An 18,489-nucleotide genomic window follows, 5' to 3' on the forward strand; every position below is an offset into this window, starting at 1 on the left:
TTATCTCTAATTTTGTTGTAGAGAGAGTATAAGCAATAATAGGAAGGAACAAGGGTTTTTGCTGGTTGAGATAAGGATAGCTATACAGGGAGTTGACTTGCATTGATTTCCTGTGCATGTGTGTTACCTTCTAGGTTAATTCTTTTTGATGTAATCTTTTCTCGAGTTCCTGTTTCCCTTCTCCTATTGGCCTCAGTTGCTTTTAAGGCATCTGCTTTAGTTTCTCTGCGTTGAGGGTAACAAATGCTAGCTAATTTTTTAGATGTCTTACCTATCCTCACACCTCCCTTGTGTTGTGGGCTTACTTCTGGATCTTCTATTCTATTGGTCTATGTGTTTATTTTTGTGCCAGTACCATGATGTTTTTGTTACTATGTCTCTGTAGTATAATTTGAAATCAAGCATTGTGATACCTTCAGCATTGCTCTTTTTGCTCAGAACTGCTTTGGATATTTGGGGTCTTTTTTGCTTCCACATGAAATTTAGTATTTTTTTTCTATTTCTGTGAAGAATGTCTTTGTCAATTTGGTAGAAATTGCACTGAATCTGTAGACTGCTTTTGATATTATAATCATTTTCACAATATTAATTCTGCCCATCATGAACATGGAAGGTCTTTGCATCTTCTAATGTCTTTTTCATTTTTTCTTCAATGTTCTATAGTTTTCATTGTAGAGGTCTTTTATCTTAGTTAGGTTTATTCCTAGGTGTTTAAATTTTTTGAGACTATTGTGAATGTTTTTTTTAAACCTGAGTTCTTTCTCAACATGTTTGGAATTAGTACATAGAAAAGCTACTGATTATTGCATGTTGCTTTTGTATCCTCTACTTTGCTGGAAGTATTTATCCAGTCTAAGAGGTTTTTGGTAGAATGTTTAGAGTCTTTTAAGTATAGGATCATACCTTCTGCAAATACAGATAATTTGACTCCTTCCTTTCTGTTATGGTTTCACTATCAAATGTCCCCTACACGCTCATGCCTGGTCCCCAGGTGGTGTTATTTTGGGAGGTGGTAGAAACTTTAGGAAAGAGGTCACTGGGGTGTGTGTCTTTGAAGGTTATATGTGGTCCTCAGTCCCCTCTTCTCTCTGTTTCCTGGCTGTCATGGGGTGAGCAGCCTCTGCCATGTACTCCCATCACCATGATGTTTTACTTCAACAGGATAAGTAGTAGGTAGACATTAGCAGTGACCATGAGAGGAAGAGATCACAAGGTCTCTGAGTAAAAAACATTGTCATTAAACTTTCCAATTCATAAGTGATCAGCCTCTGTTAAGATCAAAACAGCCTAGAAAGATCCATGGGATGTCACAAGACATTTCTGAGTCCACAAAAAAATTAAGGGAAAGGTTTTATTCAAACCTGAGGTTGGAAAACTGACAATCAGCTCCTGGAACAATATATCTTGAATTTGACAAAACAGACCTGTAAGCCATACCTTAGGGGTCAGATTGACTAATCATTTGTACATTGTAATTCTATAAATTTCCCCTAAACTTGTGATATTGTAATCAAGAAAAATATATGCTGCTTAACTGAGAGCTCAGCTCTGAAGCTGGACCTGGTCCTAAGAGTTTCTGAGGGACAATCTCAATATGAACTCAAATCCCTAAAGACTAATAATTCTCACTCTAGAAACACCAGCTTTCAGTCTATTGAAAGTGTATTATTTTCCTAACAAACTTTGCTGTTACTCTGTTTCTTTGTCTTGCCTCAATTCATCTTATGTCACAGGAGGATGGAGGTCAGACTCTCCGGTAACAACCACAGGCCCAGAGTAGAATCAAGGACTATAGACTAAGACATCTTCAACCATGTGCCAAAATGCCCTCCTATTATACTGTTTATGTCAAGTATTCTGTCACAGGGGTGAAAAGTCTAGTACAGAAAACTGGTACCAGGAGTGGGGTCATTCCTCTGACTAAACCTGACCATGTGGTCCTTAAGTCTTTGAAACTGGTTTGCACAAGGAATTTTGAAAAGTTTGGAGATGAAAGCTAAAGGAGTCCTAGAATGCTATAAGCAGAGATCCCTGAATGATTCTGATGGAGCTCAGAAAAGCATAATCCTGAAAGGTATGTGGACAGCAAGACTAAGCTCGTGAGGCTTCAGGTAAGGATGAGGACTCTGGGAACTGGAATAGAGGCCATGGGTGCTGTATATCAGCATAGAAATTGGCTACACTTTGCCTGTGTTCTGAGACTGTGGGAAGCTGAGTTTAAAGGTAACAGAGTAATGAATCTGGTGGAAGAGATTTCAAAGCAGCCCAGCATTCAGGCAGTGGCATGGTTATTGCTGGATGCTTTTAGCCAGGTTTACAGTGAGAATCAAGAGCAAAGAACAGAACAGAAATTCTTGAAAAACTTGCAGTTTGGTCAGAAAAGCCAGTGTAAAGTTGGAGCTAAGGAAGAACTTAATGTCATTTAAAAAGAAGTACTTTGCATTGGGAAAATAAGAAAGATGCCCTAAGGGCATTTCAGGAATTGGCCATCCCCCAGCAATTGCAGGCACAATGGAATGGAAGAGTAAATTCTTTTGGAAGACCTTCCCTTGGGAAGAGAGCATTTCCAGGGTGCCCTGCTCAAACAGGAGCACCTGACTTCCTCAGGAGGAAGTGGTTTCCTCAGGATTCATTTCATCATGCTCAGCACCCAGGCATTCAGAGACCACTGTGACTGTAGTCCATGGGGGTTCCAGATTGTGCTCAAGCTAGCAACTGACTTTGGTGGTATTCATAAGATGCTGGTTTTGCCTAGATCCATGTTTATCACCCTATACCAATATTAACTCAAAATGGATCAAGGACCTTAATATCAGACCACAAACTCTAAAGTTGGTACAGGAAAAGAGTAGGAAATACTCTGGAATTAATAGGTATGGGCAAGAACTTTCTCAATGGAACCTCAGCAGCTCAGCAACTAAGAGATAGCATAGATAAATGGGACTTCATAAAACTAAAAAGCTTCTGCTCCACAAAAGAAATGGTCTCTAAACTGAAGAGAACACCCACAGAGTAGGAGAAAATATTTGCCAGCTATACATCAGACAAAGGGCTGATAACCAGAATATATAGGGAACTCAAAAAACTAAATTCTCCCAAAATTAATGAACCAATAAAGAAATGGGCAAGTGAACTAAAGAGAACTTTCTCAAAAGAAGAAAATCAAATGGCCAAAAAACACATGAAAAAATGCTCACCATCTCTAGCAATAAAGGAAATGCAAATTAAAACCACACTAAGATTCCACCTCACCCCTGTTAGAATAGCCATCATCAGCAACACCACCAACAACAGGTGTTGGCGAGGATGTGGGGAAAAAGAAACCTTCTTACACTGCTGGTGGGAATATAAACTAGTACAACCACTCTGGAAAAAAATTTGGAGGCTCCTTAAAAAGCTAAACATTGATCTACCATTTGATCCAGCAATACCACTCTTGGGGATATACCCAAAAGACTGTGACACAGGTTACTCCAGAGGCACCTGCACACCCATGTTTATTGCGGCACTATTCACAATAGCCAAGTTATAGAAACAGCCAAGATGCCCCACCACTGACGAATGGATTAAGCAAACGTGGTATTTATGCACAATGGAATTTTATGCAGCCATGAAGAAGAATGAAATGTTATCATTCGCTGGTAAATGGATGGAATTGGAGAACATCATTCTGAGTGAGGTTAGCCTGGCCCAAAAGACCAAAAATCGTTATGTTCTCCCTCATATGCAGACATTAGATCAAGGGCAAACACAACAAGGGAATTGGACTTTGATCACATGATAAAGTGAGAGCACACAAGGGAGGTATGAGGATATGTAAGACACCCAATAAACTAGATAATATTTGTTGCCCTCAATGCAGAGAAACTAAAGCAGATACTCTAAAGCAACTGAGGCCAATAGAAGAAGGGGGCCAGGAACTAGAGAAAAGGTTAGTTCGAGAAGAATTAACTTAGAAGGTAACACACACGCACAGGAAATCAATGTGAGTCAACTCCCTGTATAGCTATCCTTATCTCAACCAGCAAAAACCCTTGTTCCTTCCTATTATTGCTTATACTCTCTCTTCAACAAAATTAGAGAGAAGGGCAGAATAGTTTCTGCCTGGTAGTGAGGGGGTGGGGGGGAAAGGGAGGGGGCTGGGGAAAGGGAGGGGATGGGGTGGGGGGGAAGGGGCTAGAAATGACCCAAACAATGTATGCACATATGAATAAAATAAAAATTAAAAGAAAAGATGCTGGTTTTGCAGACCTCAGAATGCAAGAGTTATGGGGTCATGGAGTTGTTCAATTTTTGGAATAGTTTGAGGAGCATTAATACTAGCTTTTTTTTTAAAGATCTGGTAGAATCCAGCAGTGAATATGTCAGGGCCCTTGCCTTTTCTTGGTTGGGAGACTTTTTATTGATGCTTCAACCTCATTGCTTGTTATTGATCTGTTTTGTTTATACCCTCTTAGCTCAATTTTGGTAGGTTTATGTGCCCAGAAATGTATCTTTTTCTTCTAGATTTTCTAATATATTCCCTAATGATCCTCTAGATTTCAGTGGTATCTGTTGTAATATTCCTTTCTCATCTTTAATTTTATTAATTTGGGTCTTCTCTTTCTTTTGGTTAATTTGGCTAAGGGTTTGTTAGTCTTGTTTATCTTTTCAAAGAACCAGCCCCATGTTTCACAGATCCTTTGTATTGTTCCTTTAGTGTCCTTTTCATTAATTTACAACCAATCTTTATTATTTCTTTCTACTAATTTTGGGTTTGGCTTGTTCTTGTTTTCTAAGACCTTGAGGGGCATCATTATTTTATTTGAGATTCCTCTGATTTTTATTTATTTTTCTTTTTTCTTTTTTTTTTCTGATTTTTAAATGTAGGCACTCATAGCTACAAACTTGCTCTTAGAACTGCCTCTTCTACATCCCAAAAGTTCTGCTAAGTTGTGTCTTCATTTGATTCTAGGAATTTTTAAATCCCCACCCCCCCAATTTAACTACTGACTGACCATTCAAAAGTATATTGTTCAAGCTCCATATATTTGTACCATTTCTTTTGCTGTTGAGTTCTAGTTTTATTCCAATATGATCTGATAATATACAAGAAATCTTTTTAATTTTTTGCATTTGTTGAGACTTGTTTTATGTCCTAAAATGTCATCCATTTTGGAGAAGTTCCATGGGTGGCTGAGAAGAATGTTATTTTTCAGCTGTTGGATGGAATATATCTATTAAATCTGAAGTTTGTTTATTTTTTGTCTAGATGATCTAACTGTTGGTGAGAGTGGGGTACTGATGTCATCTGCTATTTATGGATTTATACCTATCTGTCCCTTTATGTCTAGTGGTGTTTGTTTTACGAAATTGGATACACCAATGTTCAATGCACATATATTTATAATAATCATCTTTTTTAAAACTTAAAGCAATTTTATTTTTTTAAAGGTCATCTAGTTTCAATCCCCAACACCACAAAAAAGAAATCAAGAATTTTATTTTTAAAAAAATTTCCTTTTCTTCTCTATATAGACTGGCTTTAAAATAGTTGCACTTCATGGGCTGAGAATATATCTCAGCGGTAGAGTGCTTGCCTAGCATGTGGGGTTCAATCCTCAACACTGCAAAAATAAATAAAATAAATTACATGTTAGAAGGAAGGGTGCTTTTGTAATGCGTAGTATCAAAGTTTGCTTATGAGAAATTATGAAACTATCATTATCACTGCTTAAAAGTAAGTGAGAGAGAAATCAGGATTCTTCCTAGAGAAGTCTTATGAGTTCTAAGAAAGCTAAGTAGAAAACAGGACAGCTCTGTCCCATAGCAACCTAAAACATGACCTTCTTAATGTACACATAGAAAAAAAATCTTAGCCAATTTAGGACTAAAGCAAAATTCTCCATGCCTAGCCTATGCCCTGAGTTTCCATTTGTTTGTTTGGTGGAACTCAGGGCCTCAAGCCAGCTAAATAGGTGCTCTCCCACTTGAGCCACACTCTCAGCCCCTTTTTGCTTTACTTATTTTTTGGATAGGATTTCATGTTTTTGCCCAGAGCTAGTCTCAGACCACCATCCTCCTACCTACGCCTCCCATGAAGCTGGGATTAGAGAAGTGCACCACCATACCTAGTTTATTTTCTGGAATGGTGTCTTGCTAACCTTTTGCCTGGGCTGGCCCTGGAACTATGATCCTCCTTATCTCCAAATCCCCCGACCCTCCAAGTAGCTGGGATTACAGATGTAAGCCACCATGCAGGGCACCTGATTTTCCATTCCTGAAAGTTAAAATTTTCTGTTCTGTAAGCTTCCATTTAGCAAAAAGTATCATTGTATTTTCTCAAAAGGAAGGAAAAAGCCAAATCGTTATAGGAATTTTTTTTCTTTCTTTTCTGTGTGTTGTGTTGATGATCACAAAAGCCTCTAGCTTCTCTTCATTATAGACCTGCATCACTGAATAAGTTATTGCTTTGACTTCTGTTCCCTGAGGCTGCTTGGACAGTGAAAATTCTTCTCTCCACCCAATTGACTATAATTTGAAATTTCTTTGATCAGTATTAACTACTTTCACTTCCAAGGGCATGGTTAGGGAGGCAGCACTGAACTTACAAAGCCACTCGTCCAAAAGATGAAACAGAAGAGATTATAAGTCATCTCCTTGAGTTTCTACTTCAACTGTTTGGAGGGACTCCACAGTTCCAGTACCTGTCATGTGACCAAACATAGCCATTGTGCCCTGTTCAAATGCTTCCTCCAGAGTTTCTCCCCATGTTTGTAACTGGACATCCTCTGTATGATCCAAATAGTTGTACTTCTGATCAATGGAATGACACTTGGCCTCAATCAGAAACTTTATCTCTTTGCTGACCTTCTTGTCTAAGTTACTAATTTTTTTGTCCAAGTCTTAAACTGGTCTCTTGCTTATTTGAATCATCTTTGAGGCCATTGATCATTTCCAAAACTAGACTTTTGGATTCTTTGTCTAGCATTTCAACCATTTCACTACCTTTGGCCTTAGTTATTGAAGAGTCATTACCTTTGGCCTTAGTTATTGAAGAGTTACGAGCTTTGGAGCTTTGGAAGAGTAATGTTGTCTTGTGTTTTTGTATTTCTTGTTGTGATTTGTACATCTGTTGGGATGGATAACTCTCCTGGTTTTATATTGGGAACTTCTTAGTATGCAGCCTTCTTTCAAAGGCTCAATTTCTAGTGCTTCCCAGGAGTACAAACACCCTAACAGCAACAACATCAAAACAAACCAAGCTGGTCACAGGTGGCTCAGACCTGTAATCCTAGCTACTCAGGAGACAGAGATCAGGAGGATCACAGTTCAAATCCAGCCCCAGGCAAATAGTTTGTGAGACCCTGTCTTGAAAAAACTCATCACAAAATAGGACTGGTAGAGTGGCTTAAGCAGTAAAAGTACCTGCCTAGCAAACATGAAGCTCTGAGTTCAAACCCCAGTGCTGCAAAAGCAAAAAATAAAAAACAAAAAACCCCAACAAACCAGATATAGGAATACAATAAAAATCAATTAATGACAACTACAACACCACCAGTACCAATGGAAAGGGGGCAAAAGAAATGTAGAACAAACCAAGAATTGAAAAATTAATACAGGTAACCATAATAATAAAGAATGAAATAAAGGAGAGGGCATGGAGAAAGAAGAAAGATAAAAGTATGTGAGCAAGAGGAAGAGAAAGGATACAAAATCTGATAATAAAATAAAAATATGCAAATAAATTATATAAAGGTAAAGAGATAAATTATAAAAAATTAAAAATACTACTAAAATATAGTAAAAGGAAAAAGTAAAAATTAAGAGTTGAGAAGTTTCTTTCTGGGTCCTTTAACATTGTAATCCATCAGATTGGGGGATGGGGGCAGTTAGTGGATTGGATCTGTAGTCTACTGTTGCTCCACTGTGTTCCCATGGTACAGGTGCTGTATGTGGGCTGAGGGCCAGGCAGATTCTCATTCACTTGAGGCCCCCCAGTTTGTGTCCCCAGGGGCAGCAAACATCCAAGCCAAAATTCACCAGAGAGGTAGGGAAGCAAACAGCACTGAGTTCTCTATTGAATGGGGAGAATCAGGACGCTTGGGTTCTCTGTCGGCTGCCTCCGCACTTTCAGACCCTGTCAAGCAGTAATCCACCCTCAGGGAGGAAGGAGGTTGTGGGAATCAAACAATCTGCTGGACCCAGGCTCAGAGCTCTCAGTCCCACTTCACAGCAAAACAGGCATGGTTAGGGAGGCAGCCTTAGAAGCTGACAAATCCACCAAATCATGGGCTTGGAGCTCTCAGTCTCCTCAGTAATCCACACTGACCACCTTGTGCTCCACAGCCCCAGTTCCTGCTGCTTAAACTCTTTAATGTGTCTACATCCAACCCTTCCCTTTCCATGACTGCCTCTCATATAGTTCCCACCCAGACACCATGGCAGGGTGTCTCTAGGTTTCCTGGTTTGTGATTGATTTCTTCTTGTTTTCAGGTCCCCAGAGTAGCTTAGTCTCAAATAATAGGCCCCCTCTCAAGACTGTACCTGGCTATAGTACTCTGAGGGGTGTGTGTGTGTGTGTGTGTGGACTGACAAAATGGATTTCTTTTTAGGCTATCCTGTTATCTTTTTCTTGATTCCTGATGCTCTTCCTCACTTTCTCTCTTTGGAACCCTGATTCTTCTCATTCACAGAAGCACGTGAAGGAAACTTTAATCCATTTTGTTGCAGAACTCAGTTGTCTTGAAGTCTATGGTGTTAGAAATAACTATAGTTACTCCTGCTTGCTTTAGGTTTCCATTTGCTTGTAACAAAATTTTCTATCCTTTCACTTTCAGTCTCTGCATGTCCTTACTTATGAAGTGATTTTCTTGTAGGTAGCATAGTGTTGGGTTTTTTAAATCCATTCAGCCAGTCTGTATTTTTTTTTCCAGTGCTGGGGATTGAACTCAGGGCCTTGAAAATGTCAAGTCAAGCACTTGACCCTCGAGAAATGCCTTTATCTTTCAACTATTTAGTCCATTTATATTCAAAATTATTGATAGACTTATTCTTGTCCGTTTTTTCTTCCAGTTGTTTTGAATATTATTTGTTCTTTTCTTCTCTTGTTCATCTGTTTTGATGGTTTACTATATTGATGTTTCTTTGTTTCTCTTTTGTGTATCTACTATTCTTGTGGGATTTGTACTTTCATGTTTTCATATTGGTAGTTATCTTTCACTTCTAGATGTAGGATAGGACTCCCTTAAGAATCTTTTATAAGACTACTCTGCTTGTCATGAATTCCTCAGTTTTTTCTTATCTTGGAAGGTCTTTAATTTTTCCTTCATTTCTCAGAGATAGCCTTGATGGGTATAGTAACCTTGGTTGACAGTTATCTTATCTCAGGCCTTGGAATATGCCATTCTATTCCCTCCTGGCCTTTGAGATTGCTGGTGCAAAATTTGTTAGTCTAATAAGACACACTAAACTTGAAACTTGTCTTACAAGATGTTTATCTCTATGCTGAATTTTTCATTCATGTCCTGGCATTAACTTCCTAACGTCATTTAACTATTTGTGTTCTCTTACTTTTAAATATTCATTCTCTTGAATTCTTTATCAGACATTTATTTCATCCATTCTGATTTCTTTAGACTCTGTACTAGTTATGTTTTAGAAGCATAATATAACTTTGTTCTCCCCATTCCCCCATATTTTTTGTGTTCCTACATTGAGATTTATGCATCTGGTGAATCAGATTTCTCTACCACTTGTATGGGAGGCCTTCTTAGTAAGGAGCTGTCTTCCTGAAGATGTTTCTTGGGTGTTAAGTTCATTGTATGGTGTTGGGTAGGTTATGGTACGCACCATAGTATAGTCTCCCTAGGACTTCTTTGACTGTGTTTAGTGACTTTGGGCACATTGTGTAATATGGTGGAGTCAGAGCGCCCCACTGTCTCTGCATGGCACACAGGAATGGAGACACTAACAGTTCAGACAGATGTGGTATAGACAGCAGGGGGTGTGTGGTCTTCAGTGTGGCTACTTCTATAATGTGAGTGCTCCCCTCTAACCGGCAATGGGGATTTCCTCTGATGTTAGCTCTGCTACTCACAAGGGCTTCTGGCATTGGTGGCCCCAGAAAGTGATGGGGAGCCTGGGCACTTATTCTACAACTATCTAACATAGTTCCTAACATCTGCAGGCTCAGATGCGGGAGAGGCAGTGGCTGGACAAAGTGCAGGGTGTGTGTGATAACAGTTCTAACAGCATAGGTGGGGATGGGGAGCAGTGACCATGGTCCTTTCTGCTGTCTCAGTGGCAGCACCTGCCTAGGAGTGGGACCTTGGCTATAGCCAGGTCCTTCTCAGGGCAACCTTTTACTGTGTGAGGTGAGAATGGGGAGACGGCCAAGGTTTTTCTCTTGACTCCTTCAGTAGAGATGAACCTGGAGATGGATCACGGCTAGAAGTGGGCTAAGTTGCCCTTGGCACCCTCTCTGTGGGCCAGGGACAGAGTGATAGCTAGAGCCACAGGTTGCTCAAGGCCACCTCAGCATCCTGCTGTGGCAGCAGTGAGAACTCGACATTCCCTCCCCACTCTGAAACAGGTGCTTGATTATGGTACAGGGTCCAAGAGATGGGAATACGCAGGGTTTCTGATCCCAGAGCTGTCTAAACTCAGACAATAGCTCCCTTCTGAAGCTGGCTCCTGGGTACAGCACCCTGGGTGTTCACTGGGAGATGATGTGTGATATTTTGCAAAGCCAGGTTACTGTGCATATTTCAGGTAGTAATCTATCTGATATTGTATGGTATTCCTCCACCCTGCTGATGAATGTCTCATAGGGTGAAATTAGAACTTTTATAAAAAGGAAAGAATTTGGCAATTTCAAGTGATTCTTATGATGAAGCAGATTTAGGACCCCTGCCGTACCCTTACTGAAGTAGTTTGCTGATGTAGTTTTTCCTTTTCTTATTGGGGGTTTATATGGAGCTTACCTGTCTGTATACCTTTATACCTTATTTGCTTTGAAGCAGAGATTTCCAAACCTTAAATTTGTCCTGCTTTGGCGAGTGTACATAGGAGACCTTGCTATCAAGATTGTACAAAGCTGGCTATCAGCCCCGTGCACCAGAACTCTATGGCCATATAGGAAACCTAGTGTCCCCGAGTGATAAATCACAGATTGTTCAAACAATGGGGTTGGTTCTAATGAACTTTGGTGGAAAACAGAGAAAATGTCAGATTCAAAATCATACCATGTGATGGTTCAACTAAACCGCTCCATGGGGGTGGGCTGCTTCTTTCATGATGTAACTGACCTCCACTGAAACATTTGTTTCGTGTCTCCTAGTTACCTAGCAAAGGCAGGCTTCAAAATACACTAGATATGAGGGTGAGAGAAACAAGTTGGAGCAGGCAGGACGTTCTATGATTAACTCAAATGGATGCATGTGGTATGCTGACACTTGCCTGGTATCCACAGACTACAGTTGCCATTTGCAGCAGCTGTAGAAGATGTAACATTGGGTAAGGCTTGACACTCTTGTGTTAAAAGGAAAAATGCATCTTAGATATACCAGCTTTTTTTCTGTGCCATATAGACTTGGTTAAGCTGTTTCCAGTCTGTCCTGAGGCCTTGTTGCTAGATAGACTATGCTGACATTTCTCCATGGCACTCAGCTTTCTCTGCCCACCTGTGGCTCCATCCCTCAGCTTCACCCAGATGGCCTTCCATTCAGCCTGACTTCGGGATGCATCCCCCAGCCCAAGGCTTCCCCCGGCTGTATTTTCCCAATCCAGAACTGAAAGAGGCAATCCCCCTTGCTGTGGAGTTGCTGGTAAGCTCCTGCAGGCAGTCTTGGGCCCACTTCCCAGACCTCTCTGACTCCCAGCTGCTCTTTCCCCCCAGGGCCTGCTTCTCTATGATGGTGTTTTCGTGTTGTCAGACCACAGTTTAATATTGGTGACCCCTTTCAGAACATGCAATGATGAGCTGGACATAGGGCCCTTTCCTAAGAAGGCTGAGTAACCATGTGGTTCTTCAGCCAGCCTGCCTCTGGACTCCAGGTCAATGCTGATCAGCCAGGTGACAACTTCACTAGTCTCTCAGTGGCAGAGTGGAAAATGGAGATAATTACCATATACCAGGTGTTAGCCAGGTGCCTGACACAAAATAAGTGTTCAAGAAATGTTAGAGCCATTTAAAAAAAAAATTTTAGGTCTTTAGGATATGGCAGAGGAGGTAATTGTCTATCAAGGACCCTTAGTGGTTACCAGTAGACCACAGAGGTTCCAGCCATGATGAGTCAAAACTGCCTTTACTCATCAACCCTAAGGGGAAGGCAATGATACACAGCTCATTACGTTGTGAGAAAAATCCACGTGTTTCTGTATAAAAAAGCAAAATAAAATCAATTCAAGGCTTTTGAAAAAAGCATCATTTATTTCAAAGTACAACACAAAGTTGTATTTTTAAGAAATACACATTTAATCTTGTATCAAGACTTGGCTATGTGCATTTCGGTTTATCTTTAAAATAAGTTCAGGTATACAAATGTTACATACCTCAAGTACAAACAGCACAGAAAATGCGGATGGTCTCAACTGAGTGTTCTGACATCCATCCGCTGTTGACTTACGTTTCTGTAAACTGCTTTTAAACCAAAACAGCCTTACTTTAAAAAAATACTCTGTATTTTCAGCACAAAGTCCTCATACATTTTTTAAAATTAGATCTTGGTGCATAATATTGCGAAATTATTAAAAACCAAACTTGGTAATTTAGTGAAATTGTCACATGCCAGGACTTCTGAATCAACTCAAATTACTCCCTTAGCTGTAATGCCAAATTTGTGTTCATACAGATAAAGAAAGCATGGGAGAAGACAGGTGGGGAAAACTGGGTAATGGTTAAGGTTTTTCGGATGGATATGTCTTAGTAGAGTTTGTGGCTGATTGAGACTTTTCTCTACAAGCACAACAGCAAATCTCATATTATCATAATTGCAAGAAAGATCTGAAAGAAGCAAGTGGTCCAAGCCTGCCCTGCTTACATCTGTTTTGCAAAGATGAGGAGGGTGGGGAGTGGGAAGCAACAGCAGTAGAGCCTTAAAAAGATGTCTCAAAACCTGGAATAGTATGATCTAGACAAGGGGCCCCACTTTTGTTTTGTTTTTTACCTAATTTCAATTCTCATGAGGGAAGTGTGAATTAGACCAAGGGTCAGAGCTTCTTCTTCCAATTGTGGGGCTCCATATCCGCCAGGGGTTGTAGGTTTGTCCCAAGTCATCGGCTGGACTGGAGGCAGAAGGAATGTGGGCAGCAGGGGAGTTTTCTGTGCCCATGAGGCTGATGCTTGGCAGCGTATTTGCTGGGGTGGTGAAAGGAAGGGCACTGTTGAGATTGCTGGACCAGATGGAGCTGCTGAATGGAGTAGTGGACCACAAGCCGCTGGTATTGCCAAGGATTGACTGTGGCAAAACAAAACATCCAACACAAAGTGTTAGGGTGAGAAAGCAGGCAGCAGACAAAGTGGTTAAAGTTATGCACAAAATGAGGCTAGGCCATAGATTTCTTTCATCTTCATTTACCGTAAAGCACATTTCATATAGGTAGTTATGCCAGAGCCTGAGCAGATGGCTGTGATCTTTCACACTTGGCCTGCTTTTGTGATCTGGTCTCCCTGGGGCACTGGCGAGTTACTTGTGTGGGTGCTGGCTGTGTTACTTCTGCACCATGACAGTGGAGCTGAACAGGTGCAGAGGAAACAAGATGGCCTGCAAAGCTCAAACATAAGCTACCAGACTTTGTTACAGAGTTTGCTGGCCCATTTTAATTAAAGACTGGACAAGGTGCTTCTAAAACTGAAGCCAGAATGGTTACAAGACAAACTTTGATCTATGAAGTTAAAATATCTACCATTAAATTTTGTATGTCTAATTTAGTTTTCCTGAGAACAAAGAAATAATCACAGTGGGATATTTTTCTGTCATAATTTTGTGAAGGCTGAAACCATTATTTTTCTGGGTAAGAGGACATTTTTGGAGCACACTTTGCAGAAAAATTTAGCTCAGAAGCAAAAGTAAAGGTGCTTCTCAGAAATAAAATAAATGCAACTTCCCAGCTTGTTTCTGCAACCAATGAAGCCATGCTCAGTAGTCATCTGAGCCTCAGATGGCCAGTCACACCTGTGCGCTACACCACTGTGGGGATGGGGGTAGGGGAGGGAAGAAGAGGCTAAGAATGATCCCGATCTACTAAGTGAGAAGCCAGGACCTGGCTCCATGGGTGCTCAGTTCTTCCTAACACTTCCTCACTAATGGCTCTGAGGAACACTAAGAGGCCACTTGTAACATGAAGATGAAGCAGTGGAAACCATGAAAGTACTAACCACCCATTTCACAGTGTTCTTTGCTGTTTATGACTCTGTCAGTACCATCCAAGTGATACTAATGATGGTAGTAATAAGAGACAGGGCCAAGCCTAGGCTTTGGGTACTCACGGTGGCTGTGTGGGTTGGGGAGCTGGAACTGGCTGGCCAGGAGAGGCTGGGATCTGTCGCTGGAGAGTCCCAAAGGTATGAAGGGCTGCTGTTAAACTCATTCCAGCTTCTCTGGGAGGTCTGATTGCAGGACCGAGATAACCCAAGTTTGCTGAAAACTTCTGAAAGTAAGAGAAGATCATCAAGTCCCTATCTTATCTGGCTGTGATTGCTGGTACAAGCCAGGATTCACTCAGTGACACACATCCCTTCAAACCACCACACATACCTCATCTGCTTCCACCTGGGGGCTGAGTTCTGAGAACTCAGGCACATGGCAAATGATATGAATACTTAATCCATACTCATCATTAGAAATGATGACTGGCCTTGTAGCTAATGCAAAACCCACATTGTTGCCTCTAGTTCTAGACAGCAGGAAAAAGGAGGCACCCTGGCATACCTAGGAGTCTTACTTTAGACCAGAATCCCTCTGAGAAACTCTTAAGTACATGCTGTGGAGCACAAGCCAACTGCCCCACACTCACACAGTGAGCTGTCCCACTGGGCCCTGGACTAGGGGCTGGGGATGAGGGAGGAGAATGGAGAGGAACCTATTCCCTGTGCTTCTCACAGAAACTGTTGAGGCGGAGGGGCTGTGTGGGCCAGGTTCCCAAGAATCTCTCCAGAGAGCAAGAATGGAACCTGCTTCTTTGAAATCTGCACACATACCTTGTATTAGTGTCTGACTGCAAGTGAACGAATGCACTTTAACACACCTATTCAAAGGCAGCCGTGCTTCCTTTCTATGTATTGTATGCTAACATACCAAACTGCACCTTTCCCTCTTTGTTAACAGGCTTATTAGTTACAGGTCTAGTGTTAAACACTCACCACCAGTTAGATTAAAAGAATTTCCAAAGGCCGAGAACGAATTGAGGGGGGTGAAGTCAGGGCTGCTTGGGTTGCTGACAGGACTCCACAAACCCGAGCTAAATGTTACAGGAGGAAAATGCAACACACAAAATGTATGAGGTTAGTGAAACAGGTCCATCACACACAGCTTTACAAACAGGAGGTGCTGCTTCAACTGCGGGTGCTCAAATATGGGAAACAGACAAGAAGGAGAGCTGAAAAGTCTCTTCCTGAAGACTCCTAAGTCATAGAACTCAGCTCTTTGCACCCTTCCACTAGCTGAGAGCCTAGGTCAAAGCAAGAGTGTTGCAGGGAAAACATTTTTTTTTTGGCAGGAGTGGAGATTGAACTCAGGGCTTCAAGTGTGCCAGGCAGGTGCTCTACTGCATGAGCCATGCCTCCAGCCCTTTTTGCTCTGGTTATTTTGGAGGCAGGCCGGTCTGGATGAGATCTTCCTCATCTCAAATTTCTTTCTTTACAAATAGGTTTTTGCTTTCTACTTCTAAGGAACAGACCATGATAATGCAGAATAGATTTGACATGTGTGTCTGCTGGGCTGAGGCAGGCCACAGTGCCTCCTTTCCTTTATCAGGGAAATTCAGCAACCAGCTTTCTACTTCCACCTGGCAGATAAGGCTTACCAGAGGTACTTGATCACTTCTCACAAATGCTTTCAAACCCACCTACAGACAGAAGATGGTAACCAGAAGAGAGGAATCTCTTTATTGATTAAGAATGGTCTTCTGTACCTGTCTGAGCCGTCACTGTCAAGAGGAATGTGTGAAATGCCAAGGCTGCTGGAAAAATCTGTTTTGCTTGAAGAAACTTTAGCAAAGCCATTCCCACCTGTAACAATGGACTCGGAATCAGTGAGAAACAAATTGGGATAAAAGCCGCTTCACCATGCTGCTGCCTGGGCAGAGGCACTCACCAGGGCTCTTATCGTAGCCTGCTGTGACTGCAGCAAAGGTGGGGTTGCCGTTCTTGCCGGGGAGTGAGGCTGCTTTTGTCAACTTGCTTTTGCTTTCACTGGGCTGTTTTGTTTTTGAGTCGCTTGAGGGAAGAAGCAAAGAGAGAATGGGTTCCTCATTGGCAGTTCGTGTGGTGGAGCCCAGGGACACCTGACTTGGGGTTGTGGGGCTTGGAGGCAGAGCCCTATGTGTGCTTCCCTGTGCTGGGCCCCAGTCTTGTGACAGCTCAAAGCAGCTCAGCATACACACAGCTGAGCTTGTGGAAAATGCTTTAGGGCTGAGCTTGTAGAAAAGGTGGCAATCACATTTTGGAGAAGAACACTAGGAAGGGAGCCATTCATCAGAGAAACATGCTGGCAGAATGTGAGCTTGCTGGCTGGCACTGACACATGAGACAGTCTTCTTTCTTGGAAGGCATCTTCCCCATCAAGATAAGGTCACAAGCTCACTTCAGTGAGGGCCTGGGGCAGGGTGGCTTTCTGCAGGCTCAGTAGTCATTTTTTTTTTGGTGGTACTGGGGCTCAAACCCGGGCCTTATGCATAGTAGGCAAGTGCTCTAACACTGAGCTACACCCCAGTCTTGTTAGTGCCTCTTCTGACAACTGTGGAAGAACCTGGCACCAAGCCTGCCTGTAGAATGTGACACATTGGTACCTATGATGCTGAGACACCACAAGGTGAGACTGTTCCCTGATTGTTCCTGTATTGGGCAGACAGGTGGCACTTGAATGAGTGGGCTTAGTAGTTGGTTATGTCCCATCTGTGATTGGTCTGTATGGTTAAAAAATCGCCCGTCACCTCAGCAGTACCTCATGTAACAAGACAGTCTTGGTTTAAATCCTGTTCTTTTACCTCCTCAGTCAAACTGAAGGTCAAAGTCAAAACAAGTGTCACATAATCTCATATTCCTAATTTATCACACACATCTCCTTTAGTGCCTCATTTAATGCCTTGTACACGTAATGAACCTTGAATGAGAATACAATTCTACTAAAAGTTAAACAATGCACTTTGTAGTTCATTGTGGTAGGAACAAGTGGATAGGAACAAGTGGAACCCACTACTGGGGTCAGGCACAGATACTGCAGCAGGAAGAGCTGATATAAAGGGCTGAACTATCAAAAAATGGGGTCTGTCAGTACAACATCTGTGGCTGCTAAGTGTTGCCATTTCAAGGGAGCAGCCTCAGTGTTAGAGCTTACCTGCTGGAGCTGCTGTTCACGATGCTGCTGTAGCTGCCCCGGGATGTGAATGGGCAAGGGGCAATGGGGGGAGATGGAGAGGCAGGTGTCGGTGAGGTCTGTCGTTGTTTTAAGAAAATGTCTGCGTTGAGGGTTTGCAGAGAAAGTTTATAAAGACTATCAGTAGCTGGAAGTTAAAAACAGAAGATTTCATTAATGTGATTTTTTAATCTGTATTCTTCACAGTCAGTTATTTTTGATGGTCTAAGATTATGTGGAATTCAATTGCTTTCACAAAGAAAATAAATTGCTTATGTGTTTGGTTATAGGTTTTAAAGAGAAAAGAAGAATTTGTCTCTGGGTGTCCTTTGGGTTTTCAGGGAACTGCACGCCTTGCCCCATCCTTGCCAGGATTGCACATACTCTCCAACAGATTTAGCCACTTTCTTCGCTGTGTCCCCTCACGTCTCTCTCTTCAATGGGCAGCTGGAGACCTCAAAGAGTTTGTGCCTCCACCGAGGCTTACACTTCTGGTGCCTGCAGCACCGGAGGCTGAACATTCCCTAAGTTCTACAACAAGAACACCTTTTTTCCATCCTTTGGTGTGCCTACTTGTTTTCAAGCACATGACCTCTTAGTATATTCTGGGCCCATAGAGGTAATGTCTTCGTAACCATTTTAAGGGTTTAAGATAGAAAAAAAATTGAGGTCTTGAAATACTCTGCATTCAAAATGGAAACATATATAACTGCTAACAGAAGATCTACCTTTTGTACATCCATTGCGCATACCTTGGTGCTGTTCCTAATACTGTTAGGAACAGAAGGGTCTCCAGCCTGACAGCCCTGGATGCCTGCAATATGCACTCTCTATTTACGGTGGGAACCCTGTGCTCTAGTTCTCTGTGACTTACTTCCAGAACCAAAGCCCACTTTGATGCTGATTCAGCCTCCCTGGTCATCCTCACCAGCTC

At 41.8% G+C, this 18,489-nt stretch overlaps 1 protein-coding gene and 1 pseudogene across 2 annotated transcripts in view; both read right to left on the reverse strand.

Annotated features, from left to right (window-relative positions):
• Nucleotides 1–5,590: 5,590 nt before the first annotated feature.
• On the reverse strand, nt 5,591–7,737 carry LOC141414874 (protein archease pseudogene; annotated as a pseudogene).
• Nucleotides 7,738–12,392: 4,655 nt separating this feature from the next.
• The window catches only part of Tmem131 (transmembrane protein 131), a 174,694-nt gene continuing 168,597 nt past the window's right edge, over nt 12,393–18,489 (reverse strand). Inside the window, exons 36-41 of one of the 2 annotated variants that reach the window (XM_020177767.2) lie at nt 17,538–17,703; nt 16,296–16,417; nt 16,114–16,210; nt 15,344–15,441; nt 14,471–14,628; nt 12,393–13,439 (exon numbers count right to left, since the gene is read on the reverse strand). In XM_020177767.2, the coding sequence (XP_020033356.2) occupies nt 13,155–13,439; nt 14,471–14,628; nt 15,344–15,441; nt 16,114–16,210; nt 16,296–16,417; nt 17,538–17,703 (926 nt within the window). In that variant the 3' untranslated portion in view covers nt 12,393–13,154. Of the gene's footprint in view, nt 13,440–14,470; nt 14,632–15,343; nt 15,442–16,113; nt 16,211–16,295; nt 16,418–17,537; nt 17,704–18,489 lie in introns of both variants that reach the window. The other variant, XM_020177766.2, reaches the window with a different exon arrangement.

This window comes from Castor canadensis, chromosome 12 (assembly GCF_047511655.1).
Source record: "Castor canadensis chromosome 12, mCasCan1.hap1v2, whole genome shotgun sequence".
NCBI lineage: Eukaryota > Metazoa > Chordata > Mammalia > Rodentia > Castoridae > Castor > Castor canadensis.